Source organism: Lissotriton vulgaris, chromosome 4_1, assembly GCF_964263255.1.
Source record: "Lissotriton vulgaris chromosome 4_1, aLisVul1.2, whole genome shotgun sequence".
In the NCBI taxonomy this organism is placed as follows: Eukaryota; Metazoa; Chordata; class Amphibia; order Caudata; family Salamandridae; genus Lissotriton; species Lissotriton vulgaris.
In genome coordinates this window covers 1,297,979,836-1,298,000,670 of record NC_141691.1, presented here as the reverse complement: position 1 = coordinate 1,298,000,670, position 20,835 = coordinate 1,297,979,836, and the positions used below count along the sequence as shown (strand labels likewise).

The window sequence follows — 20,835 nt, the reverse complement described above, 5'->3', positions numbered from 1 at the left end:
ATACGAGGCACACCCTACACAAAATAGGGACTGCATTGCACCTGTACTGTTGGAGACGCTGTGGGGAGGAGGGAACGTTCTTTCACACTGTGTGAGAGTGTCCGAAGATTGCAGAATATTGGGTGAAAGTAATGAGGACCATATCACAGACAGTGGATGTTTGGTTGACGTCTGAGCCTAGAAGATGCTTACTGAATGTGTGAGCCTATCGATATAACACGCTCGGTGCAGACGTGGGTCACACTGGGATTAATGGTAGCGAAGCGCAATATAGCGCAAAAGTGGGGTGCAGGAGAGTCGCCAACACTCACTGCATGGTGTGGAGATCTAGACACTGCCATGGTGGCAGAGAAAGCAGCATTTATTAATCGAGGCAGTCCTCAGAAGTGGAGCAAGGTTTGGGGGGCCTAGAACAAATTCAGGGGTTACATTTGTGAGCCGTCAAAGACACAGGAGGACAGAGTCGGAGGATGACAGGGATGGGGGTTGGGGGGGGGGGGGGGGGGGGGGCAGGGACATGAAGTTCCTGAGGGGAATACTGTATGCTGCTATACTGTGTATACTATAATTACGAACACTGCCATAATGGGGATGATGTCAGAATTGATTGTCTGTATGTACTATTTGACCAACATGTGCCTTGATTATAACCAAAATAAAAAGTAAAAAAAAACAAAAAAAACAAGACTGTTCGAAACCAGGGGAGCAGAAAGAATTTCGTGCTCATGCAACCCAACCAGCATTGGTGCAATGGGCAAGGAAGCAGTTTGCATTAATACTGATCACAGTAATCACTTTAGGCCCAAGTACATACAGCCTTTTGGACTCTGCCCAGTAGAAACATTTTAGTCTTTAACCCCTTGACCGTGGAGCAAATTCCGCAGCGGTGCTGGGGAATTACTGAGTGGGCGTGTTTCGGACGCCCCCCGGGCGTCCTCCGCACATGACAGCTGTGACGTTGGACAGCCGGGGACCCTCCGACGCACCCAAATTGTTAAATTAACTGAGGTATCCTGGACCATCAAACTCTCCTGTCAAATGCACAGAGGAAAAAAGAGGACTGAAATCATCAGATTTACGCTTCCTGGAGACTTCATATGAGATAGCAAGTGTGGAGTGCTGCTTGGGATTCACCAATTGTTTTCATGAAGGCTTGATTGACCTGCAGGAGGTACTCCACAGACATATTGTCTTGAAAGCAATCTTCGATGAAACTGGCTTGCTGCAGCTCAAAAACGAAGCAGAATCCAAAGGATTCAAAAGCTTTTCAAGTAACTGCTGCCAAATGGGACAGATCATCTATTACTGGACTCTCATAAGACAGCAGCTAGTTTTCACTTTAAGTGTCTAGTTTGCTCATGTCCTGCAGATCAAGAGGCAAAATCCATTTGGAGAGGTGGGATGTCATCCGCCTGACTCATCATAATCCTCTCTAGCAGATATTATGTGAAAATGAAGGGCACCAGAGTCTAAGCTAAATAGGTAGTGGAACATAAAAAGGCCCTGCACTTTATTCACTTTTGGGACCTAAGGTACCTCTGATTCCATAAGCTATATGATCTTTTTCAAGCCGTTTGTAGGATTAAATCTGTCACTGGCATCAGATAAGACTTTCTCTGCACCATGACCTGCAACAGTCATGACTGTAAAGCAGAGTTAACCACATGGCTGCTAGGTGTTTTCCCGTCCTGCGCTGGGAATTGCTTTATTACTTTATTTTATGACGAGCTGGCCTTGTCATCCGCGCACGGCAGGTAAGCGCCATGACAAGCCCAGCTCGTCATTAGCTTCGAAGGGGTTAAGCTGCTTTAGGACAATGATGCCATTAGCCGGTTTGGCACATTTCTCAGTTGAGGCTGAATTTGAAAAAGTCATGTCACAAACCTAAGATGCTGAACAGGGACTAACCAATATCAAAGGTGCAATTGGACTGGTGGTAACCAGAGGTGGTGCACCAGTGGGGTCTGTGTGAAAATGTCAATCATAGCCTTCTGAAATGCCTGCATCTGAATCTGTGAGGGGACAAGGTGGACAAAAACAAACCAAGTAGTTGGGATGAACCAGGAGAAGTGGCTCGGGGATAGTCTGCTCCTTTGACTGCCTGTATTTCTTCTGCCCATTGGAGAAAGGGGAGAGCCTGTGCTTCTGATGCTATCTGTTGCATTATTTGAGGAATCTACTCGGGAGATTGACCCGGTAGGCATCCTAGACAGCCCCATCGAGGTCACTGAGTAAGCTTTGCCTTATGCTCCCTGATGCTGTTGGGGTCCATCCGTGCACACAATTAACAGAAAGAGACCTTCATGAGAGAATAGGAATGTTGTGGGGAGACGGACATTCGATTGAAGCCTAAAGGCTAGCAGTAATATATTGTTAGAAATGTAATTGTACGTTGACTAAGGTATGAACACATGTCAAGCAGCAACCACAATCCTAGTCAGGGCAAGAAGCAGGCAAACCCTAAACTAATCTGTGCTCACCTTCTGGTAGCTTGGTACAGAGCCCAGCAAAGCAGCAGTCCTTTATCAGCACAATAGTTCTCCCTGGAAGAGTCTTCACCGGTCCAGAAGTGTACTTGAGGGATGTATGACGGTACGACGCGTACCGTCACAACGCGTGCTTATACAACGCGTCCCTTACAGCGCAAGTCGTTACCAAGACTTGCGTTGGGACCGCGGATTGAGAATAGTATAATTTACTATTTTAACACCAGTCCCCGTGGACACTAGGGAAGGTGTTGGAATAGCAAATATACTATTCTTAATCCTCTAGCGCCCTCCAGAGCAAGACGTGGTTACGACTTGCGTTGTAACGGACGAGTCGTAAAAGCACTGCGGAGTAAAATCCGCGTCGTAAAGGATGTTCCTCGTACTTGAGTGGTAGGGTCCGATGTCCAGTTCTTATACCTAGTGATGCCTTTGAAGTGGGGGAGACTGCAAACAATGGCTTTTAAGTGCACGGAGGTCCTCCTCCTTCCTCAGACTCAGTACAGGGTGGTATGTGCGGGGGCAGGACACAGCCTATTCAGGTGTGAGGATGGGTTCAGCTCCTCTTTCCCATCCTCCCATGATCGCCCATCAAGTCAAACATAAGCTTCCATTGTGTGTGGCTGCCTAGGGAGAATATACTAAGTCTAGCTGCCAGCTACCCCAAACTAGTCCGAGACAGGCAGCAGGCATCAAGTGACATAAGTAAAAGAATGATAACTTTTTAAAATTGGAATTTCCCGAACTGTAATTTAAAATCAAGCTTGACTAAGTTATTTTAAATTTGAATTACAGAGACACCAGAATTGGGGGTCTTATCTGTTCCCAATTGGAAATTATACTTCTAAAACAGAATAAGGTAATCCCAAGGTTATCCTATCGGAGAGATAGGCCTTGGAGTAGTGATAAATTACTTTGGGAGTTTTTCACTACTAAGATATGAAAAACTTAAAAGTACATGTCCTGCCTTTTAAATACATTGCACCCTGCCCTCTGGGTTGCTCAGGATCTACCTTAGGGGTGACATGTGCATTAAAAGGGAAGGTTCTGGCCTGGCAAAAGGTTTATTTTGCTAGGTCCATATGGCAGTGTAAAACTGCACACACAGGCTCTGCAGCAGCAGGCCTGAGACATTGTTAAAGGGATACTTCAGAGAGTGTCACAATCCGTGCTGGAGGCCCATTAGTGGCACTCAATTTCAAAGCTCTGCTTACAGGGGGTACCATTTTAATAGGGACTTAAAAGTATTTTAAATGTGCCAATAGGGGATGATCCAATGTTACCATGTTTAGGGGCGAGAGCAGGTGTATTTTAGCACTGGTTAGCAGTGGTAAAGTGTACAGAGTCCTAAAGCCAGCAAAAACTAAGTCAGACAAATGAAGGAGGTAGGTAAAAAGTTAGAGTTGGTGGGGGGTAGGGGAAGAGAGACCACACTAAGGCTGTCAGATCTAACATGTTATGTCCTAAAGAAAAAATCTTACAGCATATTCTGAAGAAAACTGTTGACCCGGATCTTGAATCTACATTGCTAGGCCGCACACCCAGAGGACTTCCATTCAGATGAGAAACAATTCAAGGTATGTGAATCTATTAAAGAACAAACACTTCAAAAGGGGTTGGAGGTTGAGAGTCAAAATGTGACACATACTGAAAGAACCTATAGGTACTAACAGGAAACAGTTTTCCAGGCTTGTAATAAACTGTACGGAGGAATTGTACCTAAACTTCTAGGGCAGGAAAGCAATACATTCAAGAGTGGTTTATCACACAGGGACTGAGTGGCTTTCTCTGGCACGTTTGCGAAAATCCTCATGACATTTTCTCAGTAACAACCTAATTTCACTCAAGTTCAAGCAGAAGGTAAATATAAAAAGTCAGTCACAAACAAAACCATGGAGGCTGGGAAGTGAATTATGAGGGTGGCAGATGTCTAGTTGCAAGGATGTCAGGGCTAGGGACAGGGGTGTGAGTGGGCAATGAAAAGGGCCCAAGCAATCACTTCTGTATCCTATTTTTGATAAATAAGGACATTTCTCAGCCTTTCTGAACAGGATTAAGCTAACTGCTTCAAATGTAATTATCTTAAATACTATACCTTAGAAACCCATTGCTACTATCTCTTTACTAAAAAATTACCAAAATTATTTACATGTCTCATCATTACTTATTTTTGAGGGGGGCGACCTGAAACCCAAAACACCGCTTTGGAGTTTTGCCCTATCCTCCATGCCGGTGTAAAACAGTGTAGTTAAAGAACCAAGTGAATATATGAGCAATCATTAAAGGGAACAAAGTGGCAGATGGCTGCCCTTTTTACCAGTTAAATAAAAAAGGAATGACGCTCAAAAAACAATATTTGTGTAGACACTATGGTCTTTACTAAAAGGTAATGAGAACAACAAAGACAAAATGTGATAAGACCTTCATTCACAAACCATTTATTAAGGAAAAATTAATAGTTTTACCTAGTACAATTGCAGTATATCATATAAGGAACAGATCTTAAGCAAATGGAGTACTGTGGTTTGTGTTTCTCTAAAACATTTGAAACAGAAGTTTCAACTAAAATGGCATAAGCAATGAAAATCCAGAATATTAATCTGTTGCTTTCTTGATCACTTATTTTATTGTTCCAGTTTTAACAAGGAGATTCAGCAAGTTGCCAATATTGACTTCTGAAAAACAAAAAACAAATCCTGATATTAGCAATGCACAAACAAATCAGGACTGCAATTCTTTGTTGGGACTGTTTAACAAACTGGAATAAACAAAGGTTACATATGACCATCGTTCTGAAAAAAAAGTTACTTACCTGTACACTGTGGTTCTCCAGTATTGATATAATTTCTAGATTCTCATGCTTGAATCATCCCTGTCATCATGGTGAGAGTGCCACAATATTTAAAGAACAAGTTACTTATCTTCTGTAACAATATTATCTGTAAGAAACATAGGTTAGTTATAAATTCATTAACTAAGAGTTACCCCCAGATATCAGACTGGATCCGGAAAGTTTTTTGTCAGCAGTACCCCTGCGCGTTGGAAGGTGGCATCAGTCGACTCCGCGTTAGTCGTCGGGGTCGCCGGGCTAACGTTGCGGTAGCTACATAGACGCCACACTTGCACGCTGCACGTCAGTTCTGTATACGACTTTCCACGCCAGAAGTGCAGAGCCATGCAAGACATTGACCCCTGGTGCACAAAACTAGGGCCCTGAAATGATTTCCTTAGCCCTAGAAGTCTTTTCGCAGAACGGGGAGGATGGGTTGGGCGGTAAGGAATCTATAACTAACCTATGTTTCATACAGATATATTGTTGCAGAAGGGAAGTAACTTTTTCATCTGAAATAAACAGTTGTAGATTCTTTACCTTAGAATAGATACCCCAGCAATACCAACCCCGGAGGTGAGTCTGCGAACCAAGTTCACACCAGAAAGTCCTGGAGAACAGAACGGCCAAAGAAGTCGTATTTCCGGACTTGGCTGTCCAAGCAGTAGTGTTTCCTAAACGTTAAGCAAGGATGCCCAAGTAGCTGCCTGACAGATGCCATTTAGGGGGGACTCCTCATCTTCAAGCAGTAGTAACTACTGTCGCCCTGGTGGAATGGGTGTGCAGCCCCACTGGAGGTTCCTTCTTAGTCAAGGAATAGCTGGCTTTAATGCACAGAACAACCCACCTGGTGATGGTCCGTTTGTGCACGGCCCGACCTTTCTTAGCGCCCACATAAAGAACACCGTTGGAATTGTTTGGTGCGATCCAAGTAGAAAGAAAAGTGCACGTTTTGGTTCCAGACAGTGGAGCCTCTCTTCCTCTTTTGAAGGATGCGGAGGCGGAAAGAAGGTGGGCAAAGTAATGGTGTGGCCAATGTGGAAAGAAGTATCCACCTTGGGAAGAAAGAAAGGTCTAGTTCTTAGGACAACCTTGTCCGGATCGACAGCCAAAAAAGGGAGGCTTAGAAGACAGAGCTTACAGCTCACTCACCCTGCGTGCAGAGGTGAATGCCACCAGAAAGGCAGTTTTCAAAGTGAGAAGTCTGAGAGGACATCTATGCAGTGTCTCAAAGGAAGCGCACATAAGGTATGTCAGAACCAAGTTCACGTTCCACTGGGGCATTATGAAGGGAACAGGAGGTAAAAGAGGAGTAATGCCCTTAAGAAATCTATTTACTACAGGGGTGAAAAAAGAAGGCTGGTCAGGTAGCTTGAAATGGCTGAGAGGTAGCCCTTAAGAGTGCCCAGAGCAAAGCCCTGCTGGGCCAAAGAAAGGAGGAACAGGAGAACCACAGAAAGAGGGGCAGAAAGGGGATTCACAGCCTTTGGTGTAAACCATGCCACAAATGTATTCCATCAGCAGGCTTATACTGCCTTAGTGGAGGGACGCTTGGCTGCCAAGATTACATCTCAGACTTTGAGAGGCAGGTCAAACTACACCAGCTGCCGTCGCTGAATCGCCACGCAAGGAAGTGGAGGCTAGACAGGTTCGGGTGGAGGACTGTCCCCTGCTGCTGCAACAGATGATCCTCCTGAACTGGCAGTCTGATTGGAGGATCGATGGCCATATTAAGCAGCTTGGGATACCAGACTCTTTGTGCCCAATCCGGAGCCACAACAATGACTTGGGCCCGGTCGCGCCTGATCTTCAGCACTTTGGGCAGAAGTGGCATAGACGGAAAGGCGTATAGGATACTGCAACCCCTCACGCGATGAATGTGTCGCCTAGTGAGTGCCGCCTTGGAAATTCCAAAGCGCAGAATTGCTGACATTGCGTGTTCTCTTCGGTGGCGAATAGATGTAACCAAGGCTCTTTCCACTGCTGAAAGAGACCTTGCATCACCTCCAAGTAAAGACGCCATTTGTGATCCATCATACACCTGCGGCTGAGTTAGTCCGCCCCTGCGTTCGTGAACCTGCCAGGTGATGTTGAATCACCAGAGATATGTTCCAGCCATGTCCAGAGGCGGAGGGCCTCGACATAGGGTCCACAACTACACCCTGCCCTGTTTGTTGCAGTACCACATGGCAGTGGTGTTGTCCGTAAACACCTGCACTACTCTTTTCCGGACAGAGGGGAGGAATGCTTTGAGTGCAAGACGGATCGCCTGAAGCTCCAGAAGTAGACGTAGAGCTCGGAATCCGCCGGGGACCAGAGGTCTCTGATGTCCGCCTCTCCCATGTGGCCGCACCCATCCCAGAAGGGATCTGCCATTGGCCCAATCCTAGTTCGTGGGCCACAGCTGCAATTGTCGTGCAGTGCCCTCCGAGATCTGGATGCAAATGGACAGATTTTCCTGATGCTGCGCCCACGGGAACTTCAGATCCCACTGCAGAGCCCGCATATGCCACCTGGCATGATCGACCAGTAGGATGCAGGAAGCCATGAGGCTCCATCAGCCTCAGGGTCATCCCGACAAACCCGGGATAGGGGCTGAAAGATCGGAATCATGGTCCGAATATCCCAGACTCACTGTTCGGGAGGATAAACCCGAAACTGTGTCGAGTCCAGAGGAGCTTCTGAGAGGGCGTCAGGTGAGACTTCGGCACATTGATGGAGAACCCCTGCACATGCTGGAGGTCGGCCGTAGTCTGGAGGTGGGAGACGACAGACTGGGGCGAGCCCACCTTCAACAGCCAGTAGTCGAGCTAGGGGTAGACTGAACCCCTGATCTGCGCAGATGAGCTGCGACCACTGCCATAACTTTCATGAACACCCAAGGGGCGCGCTGGTAAGGCCAAAGCGGAGCACAGTAAACAAAGTGCTCGTGGCCTTCCGTGAACCGCAGGTAACGCCGATGGTCCAGCAGAACAGGGATGTGAAAGTAAGCGTCCTGCAAGTCCAATGCTACCATCCAGTCTCCAGGGTTGAGGGCAGACTAGATCTGAGCAAGCATCAACATTATGAACTTCTCCTTCCGGAGGAAGCGGTTGACATTCCTAAGACCCAAGATAGGACGCAGGCCTTTGTCCTTCTTGGGTACCAGAAAGTAGTGGGAATAGCAACCACGACCTACTTCTGGGGCAGGAACTCGCTCAATGGCACCCTTGGCCAAGAGTGCTGAAACTTCCTGTTGGAGAAGGGCCAGGTGATCCTTCGACATGCAATGTTACTGAGGTGGCATGGAGGGAGGGGTAGTCCCGAAGGGGAGGGATTAGCCCCTTTGGACTATTAGCAAGACCCACCTGTCCGACGTGATGGTGCGCCAGTGAGGGAGGTGATGGCGGATCCTGCTGCCCACTGGCGTTTGGTGGCCCTGAAAGCTCGGACTAGGAGGGTTTGGAGGCTGCTGCAGAGGGGGCTGTGGTGGACTGACCCGCTTGCTGGCCCCCAGAACCACGGTAGTGATTCCTACGTCCCCGGCTGCGTTGGGGCTGAACAGCATGCACCGGACTATGGCTCTGGGAGGGATGTAGTGGGGCACACCTTCCGTAGCCACGAAAGGGGTGAACAGCAGACTGCGCAGGGCGGGTGGTGGAGAGGCCCAAGAACCTGGCCGTAGCCTGAGTGTCCTTAAAGCGATCTAGTGTGCTGTCTGCCTTGTCGTCGAAAAGGGGACGGCCATCAAAGGGCCTGTCCATAAGTGTGGATTGGAAATCCCCTGAGAAACCAGTCGAATGCAACCAGGCGTAGTGCCGAAGGGCTACTGATGTGGCTATCGTTCTGATAAGTGCATCAGTGGTATCCGGTCAACAGCGGACGGTAAACTTCGCTAGGTCTCTCCCTTCAGAAACCGCTCGAGAGAGCACAGCCGGGCCTTATCTGGGCACTGAGGCAGCACTTGCACAACCGTATCCCACACGGAATGGGAATAACGGCCCAATAGACATGCAGTGTTTACCGACCGCAGTCCCAAGCTGGAGGAAGAAAACATCTTCCCAAGATGATCCAGCTTTTTGGATTCTCTTTCCGGGGGTGCAGTAGGGAATGAGCCCTTGGACGTAGAGGCTTGGACTACCAAGCTCTCAGGGGTGGGGTGTTTGGAAAGGAAAGTGGGGTTGCCCGGAGATGGGTGGTGGCGTCGGGCAATCATCCTGTCCACAGGGCTCCCTGTGTTGGGCCTGGTTCAAGTGCCCAAAAGATGTCCCTCAGTGCTTAATTAAACGGCAGCAGGGCCTCAGAAGAGCTCGCTGCAGGTTGAAGCATCTCTGTCAGGTTAGTCCTGACTGCCACTGTAGGTAGCTTGAGAGCCTCAGCCGCCCTACGCAACACCACTACGTATGACGCTCCCTCATCCGTAGCCACGGTAGGAGACGACAACATGCCACGGTCTGGTGATGTATCCAAACCACTCGCATCCCTCAGTTACTCACTCACTCCAGTCCTGCTCACACTCCATCTGGTCTGTCAAAGGGTCTCCATACCCCCCCAGTCCTCCTCCCATACCCCCCCCCCCAGTCCTCCTCCCATACCCCCCCCAGTCCTCCTCCCATATCCCCCCCCCACCCACCCCCCCAGTCCTCCTCCCATACCCCTACCAGTCCTCCTCACCCTCTTCTGGCTGCCAATCTGGTCTCAAAGAGCCAGGGTATAACAGGGGCACAAAAGTACCCATCGTCACCGGATCTGGCGTCGGTCCGGCTCCATGTCTACCTCTAGGTGGAGGCTGGGGTCGACGTCAGCTGGGGACACAGCCGATGCCTGTGGCGGATTTTGTGCTGGTGGAATCAGCGCCGGGGGAGATGTAACTAGGTCGACCGGCACCAATCTGGATCCAGGCCTGGATCCAAGGAGACCCTGCGGCGCAGAGGCCGAAGTTACAGACGACAAAGGCCCCCTGCCAAATCTGCGGGGACCGAAGTCTCTGCGGTGGAGTCGGGCTGCCCAAAGATGGCATGCATCGCTATGTAGAAACTCCGAAGCTGGGCTGGGGTTGCAGCGGGTCCCAGGGAGGGAAAACCTGGAGTCGATCCAGCGGGCTCCACACGCATAGCTACAGATGGGGCACCACCCGCATCCCTCGTCGCGTTGGCCGGCGGACGTAGAGAAGTCGAAGAGCGACGATGCTCCTTCGACTTCTTTTGGTGTTTTGACTTAACTTCCGACGCACAGGGGTACTGCTGAAGAAAAACTTTCCTGATCCAGTCCGACACCATGGGGTAATTCGAAAGTAAGGAATACATAACTAACTGTTTCTTTCAGATACAAGCAGTACTAAGTTAAGTACATTAATAGTCAAAGAAAAAGCAATTAACACTTAACCTATTCAAACCGTTTTAATAGACCCAAAATTCAGCCAATCACAGACAAGACCCTGAACCACTCTTCCTCTGCAGAGCCACCATACCTCACATTTCGAGCATAAGTGTAAAAGGGAATAGACACATAAATGAGGTTTAAGAGTGGAGAGCCCTAAATGGGGAGGTGGGGGGCCATGTGAATATATAAAGGATATCAATACTGAAGAACCACAGTGAACAAGTAACCTAATTTTTCTACAGTATTGAACCTTTTATAGATTAACATGCCTGATTCAGAGGATAAATGGTGGTAGAAGGTGATAGCACATGAACAAATAGATACAAAGGCAGTAAAAACGAACCATTGGATAAAATGAAACATTAAAACCAACAATGCGATAAAATAGCAATAACGATACATCATGAATTATCCCTTCCTTTCCATGCATCGGACAGCCCCCGGCCGTCCGACGTCACAGTGGGCGTGTGCGTCGGACGGACGAGGGCCGTTTGAATCGCGCAAGCGTGGCATTCGCCGGCACCGCGGGGGAATTCCACGCATGTTAAATGCACGCTCAAGGGGCTAATATGTTGCACTGAAAGAATTTAAAAAACTCAGTTACTTATCTTCTGTAACGCCTTATCTGGTAGAGCCATTATCTAACCACATAATCATTACCTTTGAATTTCCCAGGCATCAGACTGGATCCAGAAGAATTTTCCTCGAGTAATATTCCTGCGTGCCTGAAGGTGGCGTTGGTCGGCTCAGCAGGATGTCGGGGCCATTCAGGGCGTGAAGCAGAACCAGGTGTAGTTTCCAAAGATCGAGGCCTAGAACACAAAGACTCCTCTATGGGACTCAGCCGACGGGCGGTGAGAAGTCGAAGGGCGGTGAGAAGTCGAAGGGCGGTGAGAAGTCGAAGGACGGAAAGAAGTCAAAGGACAGGAAGAAGTCGAAGCAAGCATGCTTCGAATTCTTGGGCTTTTTGTGACTCTTACCAGAGTGTCCCAATGATTTGGAGTGGGATGAAGAGGACATGGGACTCATGTAGCAGCACCCAGACCTTCCACTCGATCAGGACCTTGACCAAAATCTACGAGGAGTCGTTCGATGTGGTGATGACGACCAGAGGCAAGTAGCTTTAGGGACTGCTTCATCAAAGCCGGCAGTTGGAGCACGACTTCGAGTCGTGGTCACGCTCCAGGCACCACAGGCAAACCAGGTGCAGGCCAGTCTCCGACATGGTGCGTTGACATGCGCTGCACGGCTTCAACCCAGAAGTCTTTCTAGACATGAGGGGGAAAAAAGCCCTACACACCAAGGAGTCAAAAAAATGTTTGAAAAATTATTAAAAAGTGGCAGAGGGAAGCTTTTTTCACGGATCAGCAATTGATTGGCGCAAAAAAAAAAAAAGAATAGATGTTAGTTCACCAAGGTGGTGCCTATATAGGGGACGTGGACGTCCCTATGGTGCAGACGCCGCCACCGTTATCACACAGAAAAGACCAACACCACCTACTGGCACGCAGGGGTATTGCTTGAAGAAAAATCTTCTGGATCCAGTGCGACGTCTGGGAAATTCAAATGTATGGAATCTGCGGCTAGATGTCTATCAGGTACAGTTTCTCAAAAGGCTGTAGCAGTAGCATGTTCCCTTCCTAGACAAAAGGCAAAGGTCAAGAGTTTACAGATTGCAACAACTGAGCAGAGCTCAAGAAGACGCCCTCACAAAGGATGTGTGGTTAGAAATCTTAAGTATGGTGGCTCTGCAGGGGCAAAGTGGTTCAGGGTCTTGTCTCCGATTGGCTGAAGTTTGGGTCAATTAAAACAATGTGAATATGTTAACAATGACAAAAGTTAAGATGACAGTGGGCAAAAAAACAAGTTAGAAATACAGGCACATTAACATGGAGTAAAAGCTATTTAAGGTGGAAATGTTTATAAATTAAGGGTTCACAATGAAGTAAAAACTTTGAATAAAAATATGTATAAATGAATACATAATCTACATTAATATAACAGGAATCAAGAGAAATTGTTCTCAGTGATGCCTGTGGGACATGGAACCACTGAGCTTTGTGCATCTGGAGTCCAAGTAGCATATTTCCATCTCTACTCTCTCTTTCCCATACCTTTGGCATATTTCCATCTCATCTCTCCACTGGACTTTTCTCTCGGTTTCCTTTCCCCATCACTTTTTATGTCTTCTCGTCACCATCAATCCTATTCTGTCTTCTTCCTAACTCCCTTATCACCCCTTTCTCAGCAACTCCCACCGTTTACCTCTCCCCACCGTTTCCCCTTGTCACTTTATCTTCTCTCATATCTTAATTATTTTTATCTAACAATAAAGACACTGACCTGGTCTCAACTCCTCTATACACACAATGTGCCATTCTATACCTATCATACCTCATGCTACGGTCTCTCTGCTCTCCATAACATCTTGCCCAGTCTTCGGATGTTGCCGCTCCCTAATGTTCCCATCTCTCCCCTTCAGCACCATTTGACCCCTTCCTCCTTTCCCCTCTTAGCACCCTTACTGCACCCACCTCTTCCCTCGATACTGACCTATCAATCATCCCCTCGTGCATAAACAGCCCAAAACAGGTCCTTCTGCTACATTCACCTATTCCTCTACAGCGCATCATTACCACGTTTCTCCCTCCTTGGCATACTCCAACCTCTTCCCACCACAATCTCTTGGTGCTCCTCCTCTTTACACAGACGCTTAACTTCTCTTCCCTCTCTATCTTACACACAGATTTCAACACACATCATTCTTTGCCTAATCTGATAGTTGCCTTCTGTTCACCCATCCCAATTACAACTCACTACATCAATGACCATCTCGTGCGCCTCTCTCCAAAAACAGCACTCGTGTTCAAACTAACCTGAACTCATCTTCCAACTCACAAGAAAACAGTTATCACACAGCACTACAACCCATACAAAGCCACAGCATACCACAACGTACACCTCAAACCCACCAATAACATAACTCCTATTCACCAGCACAATAACTCTCATGCACAGTAAATCCAGATGCCCAAGTTGCCTTTATGCACGTGGCAGCTACAAAGCCCACCTCCTTTACCAGCACATCATCAATACACAATGAACCGTTACACCACTGCACACTTAATATAACATTGTAGTCATCCATCCCACTAGCTACCAAAAAACACATTCATATTACCACATGGCAATGCAATCTTCAGAATGCTATACCCAAGCACTATATAACTCGTCACCAAACCAATTCATATCTCCAACAGATCTTGATGAACATCCACTCCTAGGAAACTAAATCTCCTTTATGTACACTCTAGAAACGAACGCAATCCCTTGCTCTTCAGTTACCAACTATATAATACCAGGATACTACACCCAATGCAACACCTTACCTTTCTCTTTAAAATACACCATACCAACTTTACACCAACACATTAAACACGAAATGCAACATCACAACACTTATCCATCCAAAAAGTCAAGAGAACAGCTACTTCCAAAACATCCACTTCAGAACTCTATTATGGCTCTTTCCAACTTATAAACACCCAGGCAAATACAGCATCCACCCATATATAAAATGCAAATAGCACCCTCATCATAACCTGCATAGGCAGATGCTGCCGCCTTTTTACTAATCTTAACTCTACACAATTCCAGTAAAGTAATACAAAACGCCTTCACGTAATACACATTCAAACAATCAAGTTTAAGTGACGTATGAACACTCCACATATGTTAGGCAAACCAGAACTGTGTGCTGAACTGGAACATTTACTAACTTTTCTTCAGACTTCGGGTTCGACTTCTAGATACTTGAAAACTGATACATCAGACTGAATAAGTAGCCTACGAAGTACAGCTGCAAAATCAAGAATTCTTAAAGTAGAAGTTTAATAGGTCAATAGGATAAAACCAGATGCCAGGACACAAATTGGACAGCTCAGAAGTATCTTTCAAGATATCGTAAGGAACTCAGGGCACAGGTCTACACAACCATGAACTACCAATCGCTAGGATACGTATGTGGCAGACTTAACCAGCTAGTAATGTCATCATGGTACATCTACTTGTTCCTGTTACAGCCATTAGAATACAATTTGCCTGTCAACCAGAAGAGGGCTAAAAGGCACCACCCCACCCCGGAAAAATAAAAATAGGAAACCTTTACAGAACAAATCAAGGCTGCAGAGAAAAAAGCAGTATGATGCCAAATAACCCACAAAGGGAGCATTATACAATATCAAGAAACACAAAATAACACTTACTTTTTAGGGCAGGATGAGTGGGTGCAAGGGAAGTTAGAATCTTAGATGCTGCTTTAACATCTTTGCCTTTAATCAAACTCACAATATCATTAGCAAGTACATTTGTTGCTCCTTGTACTGGTATATCTGCATCTCTGGTTCTGGAAACATTTGAAAGGCGAGGGGGAGATCTTGAGAGAGAATTTGATGGCAACATGCTTGTACCAATGCTTGCAGAATACGAGTCAGATAATCGGCGGGAAGAAAACTCTAATGGTGTACGTTCTGGTAAGTCTCTTATGTATGTACTTCTAGATTCAGAATCCCATTTCTCATATCTCACTCCCGGCTGGAAAGCATGGGTACCTGGCAACATACTTGTGTTACCAGAGTAGTTAGAGGTCAGGCTTGCACTAAAAGCTTCAGGAGCAGTTTGATACCTTGCACCATAGTCTCTGCTAGATCGCTTCGTCTGCTCGTCAAACCAACTTCCACTGCTCCTTGTATCTACACCAAAGGTTGTAGGGTTACTTTTGTAATCCCAGATTTCAGGTTTCCGATCATCAATTGAACGTGGGAGGCAAGCAGCAGTGCTGCCAGGCACAGGCCCTCGATTATATAGACTGTGTTCATTTCCATAGCCACCAGATGAAAACCTTCCATTTGTCTGAAACCTCATTGAAGGGTCTTGTGATCTGTCCGGCGTTAATGAAAACTGAGCAGCATTAATTGGCGCTCCAGGGACTTGTTGAAGATTGTTTTGTTCTGTTGCTTGCCGACCCCAATTATCCATTCCTGAAGTAAACGTGGCCTGCTGAGATAATCCTGGACTCGCGTTGCTAGCTCCTGTAGCAAACTGGGTTTGAGGCCAATATCTATTTTGAGCATCTAATGGTGACTGTGGATTTTGAACTGGAGAGGGATGAACTCCTGTTGAAACAAACCGGTATTACACTTCATTACATTTCATCTTCAGTGACAACAATGAAGCAACATATAGCATTAAATGTTAATCACAAAATAAAAGCAAGAGAGGAATGTAGATCCTTGAGGAAGAAGAAAATGTTACTCATGGTAATCATTCTGGAGAGCTTGATTACTTTGATAAAGAAAGATCTTCACCAGAAACCTGGTCTCAGAAAAAGATACTCATTCTTGAATACAAGGGATTAATTAATTCTCTTAACTAGTCAACCAATGCAGCAATTAATTGTTGCTAGTATCCCTTTGTTACGTGTGAGCATTGAGCACAGCTGTTACTAACCTGTCATCTATTCGGTGGAATTTTGAGTGCATTCTTTCTTACTCGAAGCAATACATTCACTATATATAACAACTTTACACCCAAGTGCTTACATTTTTCACTTCTGTATTATTTTAGTATTCCACTTGTTTACTTTAACCATATCAGATTTTTCGAGTAAATAATTTGATTTATATTTTGAATTTGACTGTCTGCCCTAACACTGTAAAGTTACCATTGCTGGGGGACTATAATTTTGGATTTAAAGCCCAGAACCATCCATCAACTTAAGGGGGTCACAGCCAGGACCGAAGAGTAGCACCCTGCAGGTTGGGCCTGGAAGGGGTCTGTTATAGGTCTGGTGTGCCTAGAGGGCTTGCAGGATTGGACGAGTGTAAACTGCATTTTAAGATTTAGAAGCAGCCAGGTACAGGACACGATTCTCTCTGAAGGGCATACTAGTAAGTTTCTGTAGGGGTATATTTGTTGATAACCCCTAGTCCTCAACATTTTTAATCCTGTCCCAAAAGACCACAGAATAAAGGTTATTTGGCATTCTGTAGACCGTTTTCTTTTCACTCTTCCCTTCACTCACTCTCCACTATTGCTCTGAAGTTTCCCAAAACACATGAAAAACACAAAAAGAGAAGACCAGGTCAAGGTGGTGTGGTGTCCTGAATGGTGTGCGGCAATCACACGGGCACATGTGTGAAAAAGAGTAAAGAGTCTTACTGGGCTAAAAAAAGGTCCCATCAGACCACCCTTATGGCGGCATATCATCATATGGGGATTAGTAGTCGCTCCAAACATCGCCTGGACCATCACATGGCGGTGCATATGTGGAGAGCGGCAAATATAGCCACAGTAGTGCTCAAAGAATAATGTAGAAAATTGTGGAAAGAAATGCAGTGCTAAATGAAAAAGTAAAATTGGCTACCTAGATTAGAGGAATTACTATCAGTAATGAGTCTAGGTGTCAAGATTAAAAGCACGCCTAGTAGTGGGTGAGTAAGACTACATTATGGCGCTGTGCAAGTGGTCGACTAGTTTCAGCTAACAGGAGTATTGCTCCAGCTTTCATCAGGACCTTGAAAAAATATGTATGATAAGCTACTGCAACACAGTTGAGGGGGTGTATACACATGTAGGAGAAAATGAGTTGTAACAATAACATGTAATATACTCAAGAAAATCATGTCTCCCCCTCACAACTTGGAACCCCAGTGTCCACTGATCACAGGAAAAGATTTTCTTCCTGGCAAAAAATGAAAAATGAAAAATACACTGTATTCATTTACACCCATGAGTCCGTATAACACCACACACACCACCAAGACAGGGAACACCTGCAAGAACAATTTGCGTTCTGCCCAACATTTAAGCATATTAGCTTCATCACTAAGAGGCATTTCCTCAGGGTGATACTCACCCAGCTTTGTGTGGGTGAAGACCTCACCTCGCCCGGCAACTGCTCGGGAAATAGAGGCCCCGCTCTGGTGTGTAGAAGAAAAAGACACAGTTAGCGCACACGCCTTCTGTGTCCAGCCAAATCGCTATACACACGCTGAACCCAATAGAAGTGTGACAGACTCCTATCTAACCCGCCAGGGAGCTCCCTCCGTCACTCTACCACCATCGGTTTATGGTAGAATAGTGCCCTAAGGAGGAGACCTTTAGATGATAAAAACTGTCTGCCAAGTTCTAATGCAGTATAAAGTTCTGGGTACCTGTGGTAGATAATTACCCTAAGAGGGAAAACTGAAATCAAAATAGTACACATGTGCCCGTGTGATTGCCGCACACCATTCAGGACACCACACCACACCACCTTGACCTGGTCTTCTCTTTTTGTGTTTTTCATGTGTTGTAAGGGGCATGAGTTGACAGGTCGTAAAATTATTTCCCCTCTTGACCCTCCGCACATTTGTTTTTTGAGTTTCCCAAAACACCCCAGCAAGGTTCAGACTAGCAAGCCTGAAATGTTTATAAGAATGTCAGATATGTCAAATTCCTCTATTCTGGGCACAGTAGGTCAGTCTCATCACCAAAATGTTAGTCAAGCTGTGGCAGCCTGCCAGATGTCAGGCAAGGTAAACAACACTTACTGTGCGCCAGCACTCCTGAGCTATACGGTGACAATGGCATTTACAATAACTTATCAATACCCATGAAATTAAATTAAACCCACTGACCTAAAACTAGGCTTTCAATACCTAAAAAAACACAAATTTAGAGTGGTGACTGGTAACTTCATTATGCGGCGAACTGTGGCCTAAGTGGCAATTTTACTGTTCAGGCTTTGCACCATTAAAAATATTGTAATTTTCATTAATTTATAATAAAATATCAAATTACTGCCAGAGCGAATAAATAAAAGCATTTTACACATAACATCTTTAAAAAAAAACAACCTTTGTCTAACAATAGGCTTCAAATGTCATTTAAGCTTTATATAATCTTGTGTTACCATCTAGAGTAAGTGAACAGAGCCAACACAAAGGACCACGCATGAAGGGTAAATAAGTGAGTCTCCTTTATTGAACATTTCAGCCGCCAGTACATCAGCAACTGTCACTATAAAGATTCCCAGACTTCCACAGCATACATCTAAAATTGTGAAATGGAACCTGATGAAGCACTGATGACGGCATAAGATTATAAGATGTAATTACCTAAAATAAGCATAAAATAGTAGTAAACGATGTCTGCATGGAAAACCTTCAAGTAAAGAGTTTCAGGACATTGTTCAAAAGAAATGTGAAACAAGAATATAACTCATCTGCTGATATGTTCATTCAAATAGGCACGTGTAGGAAGCTGGTTTTGTATATACTATAAGAAAGTAAGGTATAGTGTGGACCAGTCCAGAGAGTCCCCAGAAGCATAGCAGATGATAAATTAGGTAAGTACTAACAGCTCATTGTGGTAGTCTGGGTGAGCAGTTAGGCTTATCCACACAGAGCCCACCCCACACACACAGCCTACCTCACATACACAGAGCCCCCCCCACATACACAGAGCCCCCCTCACATACACAGAGCCCCCCCACACACACAGAGCCCCCACACACACACACAGAGCCCCCCCACACACACACACACACACACACAGAGCCCCCCCCCACACACACACACACAGAGCCCCCCCCACACACACACACACAGAGCCTCCCCACACACACACACAGAGCCCCCCCACACACCCACAGAGCCCCCCCCCCCCACACCCACACCCACACAGAGCCCCCCCCCACACACACAGAGCCCCCCCACACACACAGAGCCCCCCCCACACAGAGCCCCCCCACACACACAGAGCCCCCCACACACACACAGAGCCCCCCCCACACACACAGAGCCCCCCCCCACACACACAGAGCCCCCCCCACACACACAGAGCCCCCCCACACACACAGAGCCCCCCCACACACACAGAGCCCCCCCCACACACATAGCCCCCTCCACACACACATAGCCCCCCTCCACACACACATAGCCCCCCTCCACACACACATAGCCCCCCTCCACACACACACAGCCCCCTCCACACACACACAGCCCCCTCCACACACACAGAGCCCCCTCCACACACACAGAGCCCCCTCCACACACACAGAGCCCCCTCCACACACACAGAGCCCCCTCCACACACAGAGCCCCCTCCACACACAGAGCCCCCTCCACACACAGAGCCCCCTCCACACACACAGAGCCCCCTCCACACAGACAGAGCCCCCTCCACACACACAGAGCCCCCTCCACACACACACAGAGCCCCCTCCACACACACACAGAGCCCCCTCCACACACACAGAGCCCCCTCCACACACACAGAGTCCCCCCACACACACAGAGTCCCCCCACACACACAGAGTCCCCCCACACACACAGAGTCCCCCCACACACACAGAGTCCCCCCACACACACAGAGTCCCCCCCCACACACACAGAGCCCCCCACAGACAGAACGATTGACTTTGCTAATGCTTTGCTCATTTAGTTGGCGTCTGTTGTGTGGCCCACTGCGTGTTGTGAAGGGGTGGTGGGGCGGACCGGATAAATAAATAAAGGGTAATACTGCAAGTTTCGTGGTAAGCGATCTCGGAGTCAAACTTAGATTTAAATGGCCTGGCCGTGCACGGGCGCTCGCATGCCGTGGTCACAGAAGAATAAACAGGGACACAATTAATTTAAATAATTAATGGCGCTAATTAAGGCAGCCGAGAAGGCCCAGCCGGTGCGTCTGCCGATCTCGCGCTGTTCTCTCCTGAGCACTAACAAATCTATTAGCGAATCAGAAGCCAGCCTTCACCAAGGGCTATGACAGACATGGGTGGAGAGTGGGCGGGGCTTCAAGTCTATACTTCAATACACCATCCATAGCAGAGCCGCACAGCCCAGGCTCGACTTAAAAAAATAACAAAAAAACGTGAGGCAGTTAATACTGGCAGCGTCATAGCGCTTTTTTCTTGGCATTAAGCAATGTTATACCGCTGCTCCTGCAATGTTTTAAAAACATTCCCCATCCAAAAATACAGCGTAAGGGAGACCTGTCGACTTTGCCAATGGTTGTATCTATCTATAAGCCTGTACTTCCTGCATCTTTCTTCAGTGTCCTTGTCCTGTCCCTTTTCGACATGCTCATAAAGGTATCGCGTGTGAAGGAGTTCCT

At 46.8% G+C, this 20,835-nt stretch overlaps 1 protein-coding gene across 8 annotated transcripts in view; it reads right to left on the bottom strand.

Annotated features, from left to right (window-relative positions):
• Positions 1-4,908: 4,908 nt before the first annotated feature.
• Positions 4,909-20,835, bottom strand: part of LOC147723150 (uncharacterized) — a 518,006-nt gene continuing 502,079 nt past the window's right edge. For all 8 annotated transcript variants that reach the window (XM_086965540.1, XM_086965536.1, XM_086965533.1 and 5 more), the window contains 2 exons: positions 14,943-15,851; positions 4,909-5,161 (listed from right to left, as the gene is read on the bottom strand). In XM_086965540.1, the coding sequence (XP_086821666.1) occupies positions 5,106-5,161; positions 14,943-15,851 (965 nt within the window). In that variant the 3' untranslated portion in view covers positions 4,909-5,105. The remainder of the gene's footprint in view (positions 5,162-14,942; positions 15,852-20,835) is intronic.